The sequence below is a fragment of the Charadrius vociferus genome, unplaced genomic scaffold, assembly GCF_000708025.1.
Source record: "Charadrius vociferus isolate BGI_N301 unplaced genomic scaffold, ASM70802v2 scaffold2, whole genome shotgun sequence".
Classification (NCBI taxonomy): domain Eukaryota; kingdom Metazoa; phylum Chordata; class Aves; order Charadriiformes; family Charadriidae; genus Charadrius; species Charadrius vociferus.
In genome coordinates this window covers 2,863,461-2,879,607 of record NW_009647595.1, presented here as the reverse complement: position 1 = coordinate 2,879,607, position 16,147 = coordinate 2,863,461, and the positions used below count along the sequence as shown (strand labels likewise).

General features: G+C 36.1%; 1 protein-coding gene across 1 annotated transcript in view; it reads right to left on the bottom strand.

The window, feature by feature from the left end:
- The window catches only part of MTBP (MDM2 binding protein), a 32,550-nt gene that overhangs the window by 13,738 nt on the left and 2,665 nt on the right, over nt 1-16,147 (bottom strand). The window contains exons 3-16 of the mRNA XM_009881037.1: nt 15,222-15,295; nt 14,988-15,133; nt 14,441-14,499; nt 13,406-13,550; nt 12,030-12,162; nt 11,337-11,471; nt 10,456-10,550; nt 9,602-9,671; nt 7,881-7,998; nt 5,072-5,245; nt 3,808-3,921; nt 2,029-2,193; nt 1,590-1,683; nt 43-198 (exon numbers count right to left, since the gene is read on the bottom strand). Coding sequence (XP_009879339.1) covers nt 43-198; nt 1,590-1,683; nt 2,029-2,193; nt 3,808-3,921; nt 5,072-5,245; nt 7,881-7,998; nt 9,602-9,671; nt 10,456-10,550; nt 11,337-11,471; nt 12,030-12,162; nt 13,406-13,550; nt 14,441-14,499; nt 14,988-15,133; nt 15,222-15,295 — 1,678 coding nt within the window. The remainder of the gene's footprint in view (nt 1-42; nt 199-1,589; nt 1,684-2,028; nt 2,194-3,807; nt 3,922-5,071; nt 5,246-7,880; nt 7,999-9,601; nt 9,672-10,455; nt 10,551-11,336; nt 11,472-12,029; nt 12,163-13,405; nt 13,551-14,440; nt 14,500-14,987; nt 15,134-15,221; nt 15,296-16,147) is intronic.

The following is a 16,147-nucleotide window of genomic DNA, read 5'->3' as shown; positions in this document are numbered from 1 at the left end:
CTGAGTATGGTCTTCAGTGGTTTTAATATGCTGGATTCATACCGTTTGGGAACTTGTAGTGGCTGAAGATCACCAACTGGTAGCCCTTCTGGTGTGAAATATTTCAGTAATTCTTTAGCATCGAGCAATGTCAATGACTCCCGCTGGCTATCTTTATGTCCCAGCAATTGCTCAGATGAATGTGCAAACATAGAAACTCTGAAAATAGGAAAAAAAAAAAAAGACCAACCTAAGAACTTTTTCTTTTCAATGTAGTAATCTCGTTGTATTAAAAAATAAAAATAAAAATCATTGCTAGTCTGGAGCAATTAAACGTATTTTCAAACTAAAATGAACAAGGTCGCTCCTTGAACATTTACATGAATGTTCATAGTAAAGTATATTTGATGCAAATTCTCTACCATCCTACCAAAGAAAGTAATTTCTTCAAGATTTTATAGCTTAGTTATGAAATAGAACATAGGAAGAACATTCTTCCTCCCTTTTTTCCATTTATGGACCTGTAAGATCAAAAATTAATTCCTGTTCTAAAAAATGAGACATACAATATGCAGCAAAGGAACCATAGAGCCACTACTGTATGCAACTCTCCACTTGGTATTGTTTAGTATCTTCAGTCAAGAACAGAAAATTCTCTCTTTTCTACGGTAAAGCAACATGCTGTGCACTGATTCAGGATAAGCAGAAGATAACCAGTTCAGAATATAATGAAATAAACATTAACTGACTATGAAACAGAAAGGTCCTTCAGGAAGCTTTTCAGAAGCTAATTAGATGGAAGAACTTTACCTGCTTGAGAAACAAAAGCTAATAATAATAATAACAACAATAATAACATCACCCATGAGAAAGCGGAGCTCTAATGTGAGAATTTCTGACACGCAGAACTCCAATCTAGGCCACAGCCAACTATGGTATTTGAAAGACAGAAATGGGGTGGAAGTGACTAAGAAAAAGGCAATTGGACACCTGGCTCTAAAAGTCTGTCAGCAAAAATGTTAAGACCCAGCACAGATCACTAAGTCTTACACAAAAGTGAGAGCTAAACTGAAATCAACAGGCTGTATTAAGTGACACAAAGGGCTACACGATTCACTTAAACAGTACTGAAGTAATAACAAAACTAAATATAAATTCCAAGCATAAAACCAATAGGATCTTCTACTTTAAGTTATTTGAGACCTGATACCAAATATGAGGAAATTAGAGACACACTGTACATGCTGACAAAAACTGCTGTACTGTCTTTATTATTTATGCCCCAGGGCATGTTGGGAGGAAAAAAAGCTTTTGTTTGTTTTTCTACTATAGCTACTATTTTCTAGTAGTGTAATTTTGGAAATTTACTTTTAGCTAACTTTCAGCTGCATTTTGTCAATAAAAAATTGAAACAACACTACTTTAAATACCAAGAAAGTACACCTTTGGAAATTGACAAAAAACTTAGTTTTAGCCTTAAACAACGTTTCCTATGAAAGACTATCAATATATTTGAAAACAGTTTACAAAATAGCTGTCAACATATACAGTTGCTGTAGAGTGATGGTCAATCGCCACTACAAAGAAAATCTCCAGTATTTAACCATTACCTCATTTTCTGTTTGTTTTTTTCAAAGTTTTCCAAATTCTGAAGAACATGTCTTTCTGGCCACTCCAATGGATCTGGCTCCATTAAATCAGATTCTGCAAGAAATATATGGTGGATAACCCTTAATAGAAGTTAGAACCCTTCCTCTTTAAAGAAATATATATATATATGCACATAAGTATATAAATATAAGGAAAACCTGCCTGGTGCTATGATCAGATGTGTTTTTTGTGTATTTTTTTTGTCAAGGAGAAGAAAGGAAGTCATTAATGTGAGGGTAATTTCAGTTTGCGAAACAGCCTAGAAAGCTGCTTTAATTTTTCTTCTATTTTTCCCTCTTCTGGTAAAAGACTCTCCTTCTTTTAGTAAAAAAATGACAAAGGGTATGAATATACATCAAAAGAGAACAAGCAGCGTCTTTTCTAAATAATGATACTTACCAGAAGTCACAGTACATGACCTAGTTTTATTAGCAACCTTCTGTAGAACAGGTTTAGGAAGACTAGTGTTGCACAGGTCCAAAAAACATTCTCTTGTAAGTTCTAACAAGTTTTTCAACTCATCAGTAGAAATAACTGGAGGCTGCTCAGTCAATTCCTTTCTCTCTATAAAATGAAAGAGAAAGAATGAAAAACTAATGCATCTGCTAAATAACAAAGAATAACCCTGCTAAAAGTCAAACAAACAAAAAACTCCCCACCCCAAAACAACACAAGTGAGTTAACTTGACACTTACTACTGTACCCTTAAACAAGGCATGGGCGGTTTATTTCTGGCCTGTATCGCGACTAGTGTGGCCAGCAGGACTAGGGAAGTGATTGTCCCCCTGTACTTGGCACTGGTGAGGCCCCACCTCGAGTACTGTGTTCAGTTTTGGGCCCCTCACTACAAAAAGACACTGAGATTCTGGAGCGTGTCCAGAGAAGTGCAATGAAGCTGGTGAAGGGTCTACAGCACAAGTCTTATGAGGAGCAGGTGAGGGAACTGGGGTTGTTTAGCCTGGAGAAAAGGAGGCTGAGGGGAGACCTTATCGCTCTCTAAAACTACCTGAAAAGAGGTTATAGAAAGATGGGGGTCGGTCTCTTCTCCCAGGTAACAAGCAATAGGATAAGAGGAAATGGCCTCAAGTTGCTCCAAGGGAGGTTTAGCATGGACATTAGGAAAAATTTCTTCACTGGAAGGATAAGAACAGGCTGCCCAGTGAAGTGGTGGAATCACCATCCCTGGAGGTATTTAAAGGACGTGTAGACGTGATGCTGAGGGACATGGTTTAGTGGTGGACTTGGCAGTGTTAGGTTGATGGTTGGACTAGTTGATCTTGAAGGTCCCTTCCAACCTAGGTGATTCTATGATTCTATTCAGTCTTCATCCTAGTAGATATGAGTGACCCACTCAAAACAAACTAAAACACAAGCGCTAAGGCAGCTCCAAGCTGAAGGCTGAAGTAGGCAGGAGTCTCAGAATGACAGCAAGTTGGCAGGGGTGGGGGGTGGAAGACAAGAGTATTAGCAGAAATCTTATTTTCTTTAAGATGGTATTCTGTTAATGATAATACACTTAAATTATCTCCACAGGATGTCATTTTCAATAATCTAGCCAATCTCTCAGAGGCATTTTTTGTTTTAATTGAGTTTCTTTGAGCAATGGACTCAGACGGAAAAAGTCAGGGGAGTCAAATGTACTTCTCTGCAAAGTCATGAAAATCTACAGAGGATGACATTTCAGTTATTATTATGAATGATGTATCATGATAAATGTAACAAATCTCCAATGCATACTTCTCCTCTGCTGCTTACGACTTTTGCAAGAAAGAATAAAATAAAAAACCCTGAAAACTCCAAAACAGAATTCTTATTTTTGTAGAAGGCAGATTAGCTGTAATGTTTTTTGGGGAGAAAAACACAAAGCAGAGAAAAAAGTTAATTATCACAGCATTATTCCAAAACCATGCTCAGACCTTCAGAATATTAGTGTAACAAACACCAACCAACTTTATTTAAGTTCAGCGTTCCCTTTTCCTCAATATTTAAGTCATTATCTGACATACAATCATGGATATACTACAAAAATTTTCTTTTTAAAGCCCCATTTTTTTCTTCACAAAGGGATCAACTTCATAAAGTGATCTGTTTTGTGAGGTGAACTGTCACATTCAGTTTGAAATAAAGACCTTAATAAATACTAGTTTGAGAACTACCAGTGCTCTCCCCATTACTTACTGAGATATTCCTTCAAGGCAAACACTTGGAGATGAGACAGTTTCTCTTCTCTCTGTACAATCTCCTCTCCACAGAAATGCGGTAGAGACTTGATAAACTCAGCAATATGAAAGCCTATACAGATTAGAAGAAATCTATTATTAAGATTCTGTCATAGGACTTTGGAGACACCAAGTCAGTACTTAGAAGAAGACATAAACACAGCAGACATACACATTTCATATTCAAAGGAAACCACCAGACTTTCAAATATGGCTAATAATAAAAAAAAGAAAAAGGAAACTAATTACAATTGAGTTAATCACCAGGGGGATAACTTGGAATAGATATCTGGCCAGTATTTTTTAATTTCTGTAAAAAAACAACGTAATGACAACACAATTAACATGACTGGCATATAAAGAAGGTAAAAAGATCCTAAGCTTGATAGCAGGAAAGAAAAGTTTTCTCCCAACATACGGTCAAGGAATTTCAGTCTTCTGACACCATACTAATGGGATTTTAATTAGGACAAATGGTAAGCAGTCAGTCATATCGCACATGGATTTATTTCGATAATAAGGAAATAAGAGGATAAGATGCAGGTCACTGTGCTCTTTGTCTGTGTTATTGAGAGCAAATATGCAGATTAGGAGTTACCTAGTAGGCATAGTTGTAACAGGACAACTGCTCTAAAAGAAATGTCTAAATACATCCTCTTAGCTAGTGGAGCAGTTGATCATCTGCTAACTGACATCCTAACCACTCTGCAGTAATACAGGCATCTACCAAGTAACTGAAAACACGACCCTGAAATTCAACTTGCCTGCCAGCCAGCCTTGCTGTTTTTACTTTAAATCATCAATGAAATAGGCTTGTCAACAGATAATTGACTAGATTTTAGGCACGGGCCAGTCAGTCTTTACAGCAACAATACACACTTTTTAAAGCTTAAGTTTTTGTAAATTTGATTTGCATTAATATTACCTGGATGTCCCTGTATATTAAAACATTTACAACTAACCACAGTTACGAGAAATGACTGACTACAACTGTATGTAGTTGATTTAAAAAATATGGTAGCAGTAAATTGTGTGAATAAGTTCTTCTTATATATTTTTGTCAATTTGAAAAAATATGGCTGAAAGAATAGGGTTATTCATCAAAATGTAATGTTCTTCCTTGCCTTTTCCCTTTTAACACAGACTGGAATGAATAAAAGGAACATATACATTTTAGTAGCATTTACCTGCACTCAGATACTCTTAAATAATTAATAACTTACTTGACTCTGTTTCTTCTGCTTTTGTCTTTAGCTTTCCATTTACTGCAGCAAGAGTGGCTGTACCATTGATCTGGCTAGCTGAATGAATCAAGGTTGCTTTACATCCTCCAGAGCCATTGCCTTGTAGCAAGAAATAATATCGGCAAGATTCTCCTTTCAGTTCAATTTCTGGAACTTAAAAAACATCAGGACATAACTGTGAAACGCAGCTTTAGAACAAAGCTATAATCCACCACTGAAATTCTTTCACTTCCTTTCTTCTGCTCTGTGAGAAATCTTACTAACATCTTTTTACACACGAACTACAGCTGATATTTACCACTTGAAAAGCTACAAACTGAAGAGAATGCAAAATAAATGAGCTACAGCAGCAAAGATGAGTTGGACTATGCCGCTGGCTAGTTCCAGCATCAAACTCCTGTGACTGCAGCAAAGGCCAGCTTTCGGGCCTACAAAGTACATCTGGCAACTCTAAGCCCAACCAAGAGAAGCTCTAGAATTGGTCTTAGTAAAAGGCAAGCCTTTAACTGGCAAAGTTACTTTTCTACCATGAATCAATGAAGAGTTAGGCAAACAGTGTGCTATATATGTAACAATTAGAGAAATGTCTGTTCTGCAAGGTAAAAAGAGGCATTTTTGTGTATGTAGATTGAAATCATATAAATGTTCACTGGAAAAACATATATCTGTAGAATAAAAAGGAAATACTGTACACGCTTTTCCCAAGGCAGCTGCATTATGCATTAATAAGAGTTTTGCTCACTGCTTTACACTTGTGCGTAGCCTGGGTGTGAGAGAGAAACATTCCATTTTTAATCATAGGCATATAGTATGCAGTTTCGAAAATGAATTAATGTAGGAGTTGATAGTAACATTGAAAGGATGGGTTTGCTATCTTTTTACACAAAAAATATTTTATAGCACCTTGGCAGACATAGAAATTGAGAGAATGAATACTTATTGATGTATTCATGTTTGAAAGGTCAAATCACTTAATTTCAGAAGATATTTGCAGTACTGTCTCAATAAATAACTCAAGAAGAGCTTGATGGTTTTTCGTAGTATAAATTTTATAAAATTTAAATATAAAATATTCCCATGTTCTTGAAAAGTTTACATTGGAGGGGAAAGGGAAGAGAGGAGAAATCACATTATCTCAATATACAAATCCAGGGAAAGAAGAAGGAAAAGAACAAGAAAGAAAAAAAGATTCCAGACATACTTTCACTACTGTCCTGTTCCCCATTCATGTAGCAATTTGAAATATTTTCCCTTTCCAGTTTATCTTGTCATCTCAAAGCTCATTCCTCATGGGAAAACTCTTATTTCTCATTTTAATCTTAATTAGTATTTGAGAACTACCAATTCAGAGAATTACACCTTACCACAGACTGAAGAGATCGTTGTTTGCAAATCCTTTATATAGTCAGATTAGTGGTAGCCGCTAAACAATAGTTTTCAAGTGAATGAGCCAGTATGTTTCAAAGGCTATGTTTCTCCCCCTAGTCGAAATTTTGCTTAAGAGGCCTAATAACCTATTGTGTATTACTAATCGCATTGCAGTTAATACTTGTACAAAACCCTTCCACTGGACCACAGGGCAAAGGCGATCTTGCAGACATTGGAGATGTTGCGCTCATTTAACTGCATCAGTAGTACCTCTCCACTACAGTGTAAATGCTGCTGCTGTGATCATCCCTATAACTACACCCTCTCTGCTCTACCACTTCCAAACATGCAGACATAATTTTGAATCTATACACTGACAGCACCCACTCATGAGAATTTAGCTTCCTGGCCTGCTATACATCTATTCCTAATTCCTCTCAATTTTTTGCCTATCCCAAAACCTGAAAGAACATCAGTCTTTGTCAGCCATCCTCATCTCCATACTTGTTTGCAAATGCTACCTTCAGCAAGCAACACAAGTTGCTGTTCCTTGGAATCTGTATGAATTAGATAATTAGACAGCTGTATAAAGAGCAAAATCACATAAGAAGGCAAAATTCTGCATCTTATCCTGTCCTAGGTAAGTACTTTAAGCACTGGTCCTTTTAGCCTGATGGTTTTGGTCCCTAGAAACCTCACAGTCACTACTTGTACAGTGCCTCCACTTGCAGGGCAGCATGCAGTATGTTCTCACCTAAAATACTGGCTGGCTGAGAAACTCCACCCTGTCTTCATCTGCACTGATTCTCCTCTCTCCCTTCCTGAACAAAATTTCTAAGCATTAGCACCCTGTGTAGGAGGACTCAGTCGCCATCAGTATAGCCCCATAAGGAAGAGGGAGCCTATTCTCAGTCACTAGTTAAGCACACTGGCTCTCAGATGAACAGAGGTGTCCAGCATTTCCTGATGTTCTCTATGGTCCTGGGAAGAGACTGAAATTAAATGCAAGTGCACTAAAGAACCTCTGGAAATGCTTAAGTGACAAGGGAAGCATTCAAATGAAGCACATTGGATTTCCATCTGCAGAAGTGAACCCCTTTGCCCACAGATCACAATCACCTTAGGAAGGTGCGTGGAAGCTGGATCTTAGCTGACAGACAGGATACAGAAATGGTTTAAAGAAGACGCATTGTTTCCCTAAAGCTCGCCATTCTCAATTTTTCTCAACACAACAAGTCTGCAGAGCTGAGCTCACATTCACCAAGACCTTTTGTGTCAGTAAAGATTACAATCACTGACTTTATTTCATTGGAGAAAAAAGGGCATCCCAGACATAAAAAAAAAACCCACCGTACATACACACACACAGAGAGATATAACCACAACAAAATATACCCGTAGTCACCTTCCCTTTACCTACCAGTAATGACTTTTGGTTTCCTAGCCATATATTCCTTCCATTTCTTGGTACTCAGCTGTGTGGGGGACGGGATCACTACACTGCTCACATTACATGGCAACGTAAATAAAGCTCCCACCTAAATAACAAGAGCAAATAGGATACATGCAATGTTACTGAAATCTATTTTACATTTCATTCTTGAGCTACTGATCTGGCATTTTTTCAAATGTACTTCAATTGAAGAAAAACATCTTCATTCAACACTTCTTTCATTCACATCAATTGAGATAAAACAGCACTTGACACAGAAGCTGTAAAAATTGTGCTTATTTTTTGCTCCACTTGAGAGTTAACTGCTGAATTTCTATTTCATACACGAAAAGGTATTTGTTGCCTATTACAAGTCTTTGAATAATCCAGCTAAAAACAATTCTGTAGAGAAGTATCCAGAATGAAAAGAGAATTCAAAGATATAGTTGGCATCAGCGACTCTGCATTCCTTTGAAAAAACACATTTTTTTTTCCCCTCCCTACACATTACCCTTTTCAATTAATCAGATACTGGACTATGTTTATGTCTCTAAGCAAATTTCAAGCCAATAAGCACTAACATGAAAAGTGCATAAGTATTTGAATACTCAAGCAATAAAGCAATGTTTTTACAGCTATTAGAAAAGCTTAAAAATGCATAGCATTTCCAGTAGTGGACTGAAAAAAAATCCCTAGGAGAAACTGTTGTCTTAAAAACATATTCAATTCAACATGTGCAGACTCTAAAAAGTAGCCCGAGAATATTTTTTAACCATTTTGGCTTTTTCTTTAAAAGAAATGGTAGAAATGCAAGCTCTTAGATTGTAAAAGATACTTGACCAAATGTTCAATATCCTCATGTAAAATGAAAATTACCTGGGACGTTTACCATTATAAAACTATTTCAAAAGATATTTTTAGTACAGTGTTAGAAAAAAGACTTATTTCTTTTCTGGCTAAGCATAATGGAGAATGGAGTGGCAGGGGACGAAAAAAGTTACGAAAAAACCTAAATAACAAGCTAAAGATGAAACACACAGCCTGATAACGGAATATCATCTCTGCAGTAAATAAAGAACTTAAGTTATTCATTATAACTGTATTAGCATTTTCACATTGCATGCTGTTTTGATTTTCCTAGATTTATTTTATAAACAGTAAAAAAACTTTCCTAAACAAGCATACATCACCTTAAACATTCAGGAAAAACATTTTCAAACTAATACTGTGGCTATGAATCATACTATCATTCCAAGGGGCTGTAGGTGGGAGAAAGTATGCTTGTATGTTTCAAGAACTCTTTTTATCCAAAATAAAAATGGAAAAGCAGAATACGCACATGAAAAATAAAAAAAGCTTACTACTTCAGCTTAGCTAGATACACTTTTTTAGGCTGCAACATGCCTGCCTTTTGTAAAATAAAAATCAGTTGAATTATGATAGTACAGAAATTATCTGTCAGGATACGATTAAAAGTTACAAAATACTTTAGGAGATTGAATCTTAGCTCAGGTAAAGAAAAAAATGTTCACTGGGCTTACAAATTGTCAGGACCTGTATAGCATACACCTCTAAAAGCCAAATTTGCTTTAGAACTAAATATTGAAGGAGCCTACACAGCAACTAGGTTTCAAATTATTTGTGTCTTTTATGAGCAATATGCATATCATCATTTTTCTGCTACCCCCCCTCCAGAAAAAAGTTTTTACCTTTCCAGACAGAGAAGAAATCTGATCCAAAAGCAGTGTAGATGTCTCCTTGATACTCCTTCTTGCCAGACTCCTGAACGGAACAGTTAAAGGAACCTCATCTTCACACAGAACCGTATGCATCTCTATTTTACAAATCATGTTACCATCATATTCCAAATAAGGACTGCAAGTGTCTAATATTTGATACTCCAGTACCACAAAATATATGAAACTCACCTTTCCAGGCAAAGTGGTACACTTGGAAATGTTACATGATGAAATACATCACCGACACCTTTAATATAGGCATGAATAAACAGATAATTACATATACAAAATCCTGGCAGGCTTATACACCCTAAACTGCCATTGTCACACCAAGACTAGTACCAAAAGTACATTAATTTAAAACCAGTATGAATACACCTTAAAATCTCTGCAGCATACACAACTCAAGAGACAACTCCTCTGCTATACCTTGCCACAGATTTTGCACCTACACAATAAAAACATGATTTTTGGGAAAATGTTTCTATATTGTGAAGCACACTAATGAGCAAGGCTTGTTTTTTTTAAAAAAATTACAAACCAGTAAATATTTCTCTATTCTTTCCTTACAAGCAGCATACAGATCAATAGACAAAGTATATGTGCAACAGTATCAAAAATAGCTGGTTATTGTTAGTGTAATTTACATTTCAACATAAAAAAAATCCAGTTGTGAGGAATCACTATGACTGTTTCAGCAGGCTAGAATGGAATGAGTCCTTGCTAATCCTCACGTACTGCTTGCAGGGCTAGCTAGATCCTGATTCTTTTCTTTCTGCTCTAGACCATTATCAGCAGTAGTTTAGATCCTTAAAAAAGGATACAGCTCGAATTCCAGATCTGATACAAAAAAGGAAGGTAGATCAGAGAGCACCACCATCTGTAAAAATTCTAGTGCAGGACCATAGTAATGAAAAACCTGAAAAGAGATCAAATCAAAACGTCTGTAACATTATATATGATGTTATCTCAGCAGAACTTGAAGTGTTTTGCCGGAGGCATTTGCTTTACGAGTACATCTGAAATACGCATAAAAGAATATAAAAACATTTCATAAATACCACATTAAACATAACTATATAAAAAACAAGGAAAGCATTTAATCCTGTTTAATAAAACTTACTTTCTAGAATGTCAATCGTGTGCATCAAATATGTTGTAACTCTTATTCAAATTCAAAGAAAAATAAGATCTACCAGGAACAGCCAAATGCAATCCCAAATGTACATATTTTAACAATGAAAATAATAATCTCTTGACTGATATCAGTTTTCATAAACATTCATTTTTGTTTTCTTCAACAAATATGATTCTAGAGTTCAAATCACATATTTACTTCCAGTGGAAAACATGAAACAGAACCAGTAATTTAAAAAAGAAAAAAACACATCACACTTTTAAATGAAGTAGAAAAGGTTGGATAAATACAGAATTAATAAATAAGTTACATATTTTGAGTACTGAGATTGAACAAAGTCTCTATTTCTTCTTGAAAAAAAAATTGGTACAACATTCCTAAGAACAGATGAAATTTTAAGGACCTGTTTTGCAAATACACATGAAAGAAAGAAGTATATCTCCATCTTATGCAATTGTTACTTTTATGTTTAATTTTCAGTTCTGACCAGGGCTTCCTCAATTACTAATTTTCTCAGGAAACTAAAACATTGTAGTGGCTCAAAGAAAGACCAAGAATAATACTTGCCTCTGGGAAAGCATCAGTAGTCCTTGATTGTTGCTCATTTTTAACAGCAAAGCAAGAACTTAAATGTGAAGTGCTGAATGTCTTTACTGAAGTGCTCTTTATACAAAATTCTGGAAACCTAACTTCTGATCCAAACTGGAAAAAGAGACAATGAAAGTGTCAAAAGAGAGAGAAAAATTATTTCTCTTCAGCCAGTTACATGTATTACTATTTCAAACAATTAGTATTATATTTGTTTCCTGCATATCTGTAAAACTAGGTAAAAATACTAGACTTCGATAACCCACTATTACATCCAAAATGTTAATACCGAAAATGTAAACAAAGTATTTCACAATCAGAAAGCTATCAGTCTTTGCAAAAACACTAGGCATGTGCTTGCAATAGTGACTCACAGAGATAATGATTTGTGATAGATACAAACCAATTTAATTTTGAACAAGAAGTTCTAAGGCAAACATTTCATAGGAGAGCACCTGGATTTCTGAAATTCAAGTCTCGATGCCTTGATCTCATTTATCCTTTCATCATGCTAAAAAGCAAGTTGTTCCCCCATGCACCCAGACACATTGCACATTACCTCTTGAATTACATTGTCAGAACCAAATTTGGCTTAAAGCATAAAATGTACTACACAATGCATGCTTTAAATGATGTACTCACATGCTTTAAAAAAATAACCAGTTATTTTACCTTTCTTTCCCATATCTGAATCTTTCCTCTCCAGAGTTCTTTTAAATCGATAATATTCAAGTCAATAATATTAATGACATTGTCTGAAGATACAAAGTCTGCTGATAAATAGTCCGCAATCTTTCGCCAACTACTGTAAAAATAAGGAAGAATTAATCTCACCAAATTTAGTATTACAAATTAACGTGTAGTGCAATTTGACTGAATTTACCTATTACATCTTAGCACTGAATAGTCTGTGTATGTTAAGACAGGCATATACAGCTTTATACTCCACAAAGTAAAAAGTATTATAGAATTGCTGGTTCAGGCTCTGTAAAGGAAGTCGTTCATGTGCTGTGTGAATGTGACAGCGAAGAACTTGGTCAGACATTAAATAAGACTGGCGATGGCAAGCTGCAGGCATACCACAGTAAGATTGGGTGTTAGAACCTGGAACAAAGCCAGGTAGCCATCACTGGGGCTATCGCTGGCCCATCTGGACGGTTCTGATCTGTAACCTCATAAGTAGAGATATGACTGCAGCACAAGCATTATCCAAAATCAACAACAGAAAGAGAGAACAGCCAGTATCTGTAGGTCCTACCAGCAGTCTGTCTTCTAAGAGAAATCAGCACCATCAATAGAACAAGGAGAGTGAGAGAACTTTCATCAGAGGAACCATATGCCCAAATGGCCTCATTTTACATAAAAGGCAGCAGAAAAAAATTATTCAGTCAGAAGCTGGCTGCACAGGAAGATATCAATGAGCACTGAGATCAAGTGTTCATGGAAGTCCCTGAGATAAGTTTGTATTGCTCCGTATACCTTAGGAAGTACCATATGGTAGGTACACTGCTTATTCTAACCAAGGATGGAGCATTCAACTTTTTAATTTTAAACATCTAAATTTTAGGATTAACCTTAACCACGTATTCTATGAAGCAAAAGACTAATCAGACATTCTTTTTTTTTGCTCCATTAAATGTAATACCACAGGTAATATTAAATTTAAAGTAAAACCAGCAGAGTTATGTATTCGTTTTACAAAAACTGGAAAATTGCAATCAATACCAGTTATTATGTAGCACAGTACATAGCATGCACACTGAAGCCACTAGTGTTGGAAAGGAAAGAGAATATACTTTACCTTCTGCTCCCACAGAGACAGGAACTTCAGAGGACTTGCTCTTTTGCCTGCCCCTCTGGTTAGGGCATGTATTTACAATAAAACAGCATGAGTAATTCCTCCCCTCAAATAACAATAGAAGACAAATCTATGTATTTTCAAAGTACACATGTAAAGTACTCAAACGCTGTTTTTATTTTAAAACACTGAGATATACTAACATAAAACAAAAGTGACCTTGTTTATAGACCTAAAATAAATGGCATACCCTTTAGAGTCATTTGCTGCAATAGTGATTTTCGCAGAGTGCCATTCTCTCAGGTGTTTCAGGGCCCCAATAGCAGGTAAGCAGTCTTTTAACTTGGGTCCATCTTGTTCTACAGCCTGCAGAATTACATCAACCATTGCTCTGCCTATAAAAACAGTTATGTATGACTCAAAGTACCATTAATCAGTAAACGATTCAGTCAACTATAGATAGAAAAGTACTGATTATCACTGACTGCACTGAAATGGGCTTAAAAATCAAGTAACTTCAGCAAGATTTAAAACTTTTCTACACATTTTAACTCATCTCTCGCTGCTCCTCTTAGATTAAGACAAAATAAAGTATTTTGCCATTTGTTCAGTTACAGTGGTTCTATACCTTTCTCCTCTCTCACTCAGCACTGTATTTGACAGATCAGAGCTGTCTCCAGTACAACTGCACTGTCATTTTCCTCCTTTTAACACCTCTAAACTGTTATTTCTCATTCTTTCTGCATTCAGTTCCTTTGCTATCCCAACTCAACTACTGCAACATTATGTAACCCTAACACGCAAGGTCATACATGTCTCCAGTTTATAAAATCTGAATCCAATAGTTCTGATCTATGCTCCTTTACAGCTTCTTGGCTCCCACCCACAAGCAATCAGCTGGAAAATCAGATGTGAGCCTGATGTCAACACCTTCCTTTTTTTTCATAAAAACTTCCTATGGTTGCATGTTGAGTTTCATATTGCTTACTATCTATTACTACTTTGGTGGCCTTTGAGATGGTAAAATTAATTCTATAAATAGCTACCTTAATCTCTACTGAAATACAGCCTTCCAATGAAACAAGCAGCAAAAAACTCTATAAACTGATTTACGAGGCCAATCACGCTCAAGTTCCTTAAACTATTTGCAAGAGCTGCATACAAGTCGATTCAACTAACAAACATCCCCTTGAGTTTTTCCATTTGACTATGACTTTACCAGCTGAGTTTTTAGAGTAATAACAAGATAAACTCAAAAAGATACTTCTCTTTTAAGAGACGTTACCTGGGGCAGGCAGTTTATCAGCTAACTGATGTAGACTTTCTGCAGCTTCATCATAGATACTGAAAATGAAGAGAACATGGTTGGAAACAAAAAGTAATTTAGAAACAAAAAGTTACAACTAATGAATACTACCTGATGTAAGTATCTTATACCTGTAAAATTCTGCACAAACATACCTAGGCAATGAGATATATTTATCCCCCTTTTTACTGAGGCAGAAGTAGGCTAAATGACTTCAAAACAATCTGCAGTAAAACTGGAACTAGGATTCAAGATGGTCAGCTTTCTCTTAGCAAGAAACTTCTTTTTGCACATATAACTGTCAGCTGTTAGGAAACTGTTCAGTTATTCTATAAAAATCACCTGTACTAAAAAATAAAGCTATGTTAAACGAAATAGAATTCTTTTCAGTTGTAGCAGGGGATTGTTTATAGTTAACTGTTGCTCTGGTAAGAACTTGCACTTGTTAAATTTTCTTGATTCACTTGAATTATTACTGTTAAATGTCAGATCACTATGCTTTCAATAAAAATAGTAATATGCCTACTCAGTCAAAGACAGTGATTCTCTACTGTTATTGTCTTCTTCCTCAAAATTCTGTATGGCTCCCAGGCATTCGTCAGTACTTGTATGGAGAGAGTCTTCATTTTTCTGTGTGTCAAAATTTATTTCTTCCCAGTCAGAACTGCAGAACTAATCAAGCAAAAAGAATTTTGAAAATCACAGTTTTAACTTGTGCTAGAGACAGGCAGAGAGTTGAGGAACTTATATTCTATCTTACCTGGTAATAACCACATATAACTTGGCTTGCAAAATACCATTTCTTCACACCTGGAATACCAGCCACTGAACATGCTGAAAAAAGATAGAACAATTATTTAAAATAATGAATCCACTACAATATATTCTTCCTATTATAATGAGCATCTCTGTTGAAAGGCTACACAAGTCATTTAATGTGCCCCGATTATTTAAGTTATACTTTACTTTGGCATCATAATTAAGATCTAAACATATTAAGGTGCAGGTGAGTGTCTAGGTAACTGTCTAACTATTAACGATCCTCTGACTGTTCAAAGTAAGAAATTGTTTCATCTCATCTCCAATCTCATTGATACTGCTCTCCCTTTGCCAAAGTTGTGTCATACCTAGACTAAATCTCAACTTTGCTCTCTCAACATTTCTATGCAATAAAAAGCACAGAAGTAGAAAACAGCTTACATTCCTGTCTTCATGAATTTTAACAGCTTATAGTGGTTTCACCACATGAATCCCGATTAGAATTATAGAATCGCTGAGGTTGGAAGGGACCTTTAAGATCATCAAGTCCAACCATTAACCTACCCTGACAAAAACACTTCTAAACCATGTCCCCAGGTACCACATCTACCCTTTTTTTAAACACCTCCAGGGATGGCAAATCCACCACCTCCCTGGGCAGCCTAGTCCAATGTTTAATAACCCTTCCAGTGAAAATTTTTTTCCTAATATCCAATCTAAACCTCGTCTGACATAACTTGAATCCATTTCCTCTTGTCCTATCACTTGTCACCAGGGAGAAGAGACCGACCCCCATCTTTCTACAACCTCCTTTCAGGTAGTTGTAGAGGGTGATAAGGTCTCCCCTCAGCCTCCTCTTCTCCAGGCTAAACAACCCTCAGTCGTTCCTCATTAAGACTTGTCCTCCAGACCCCTCACCAGCTTTGT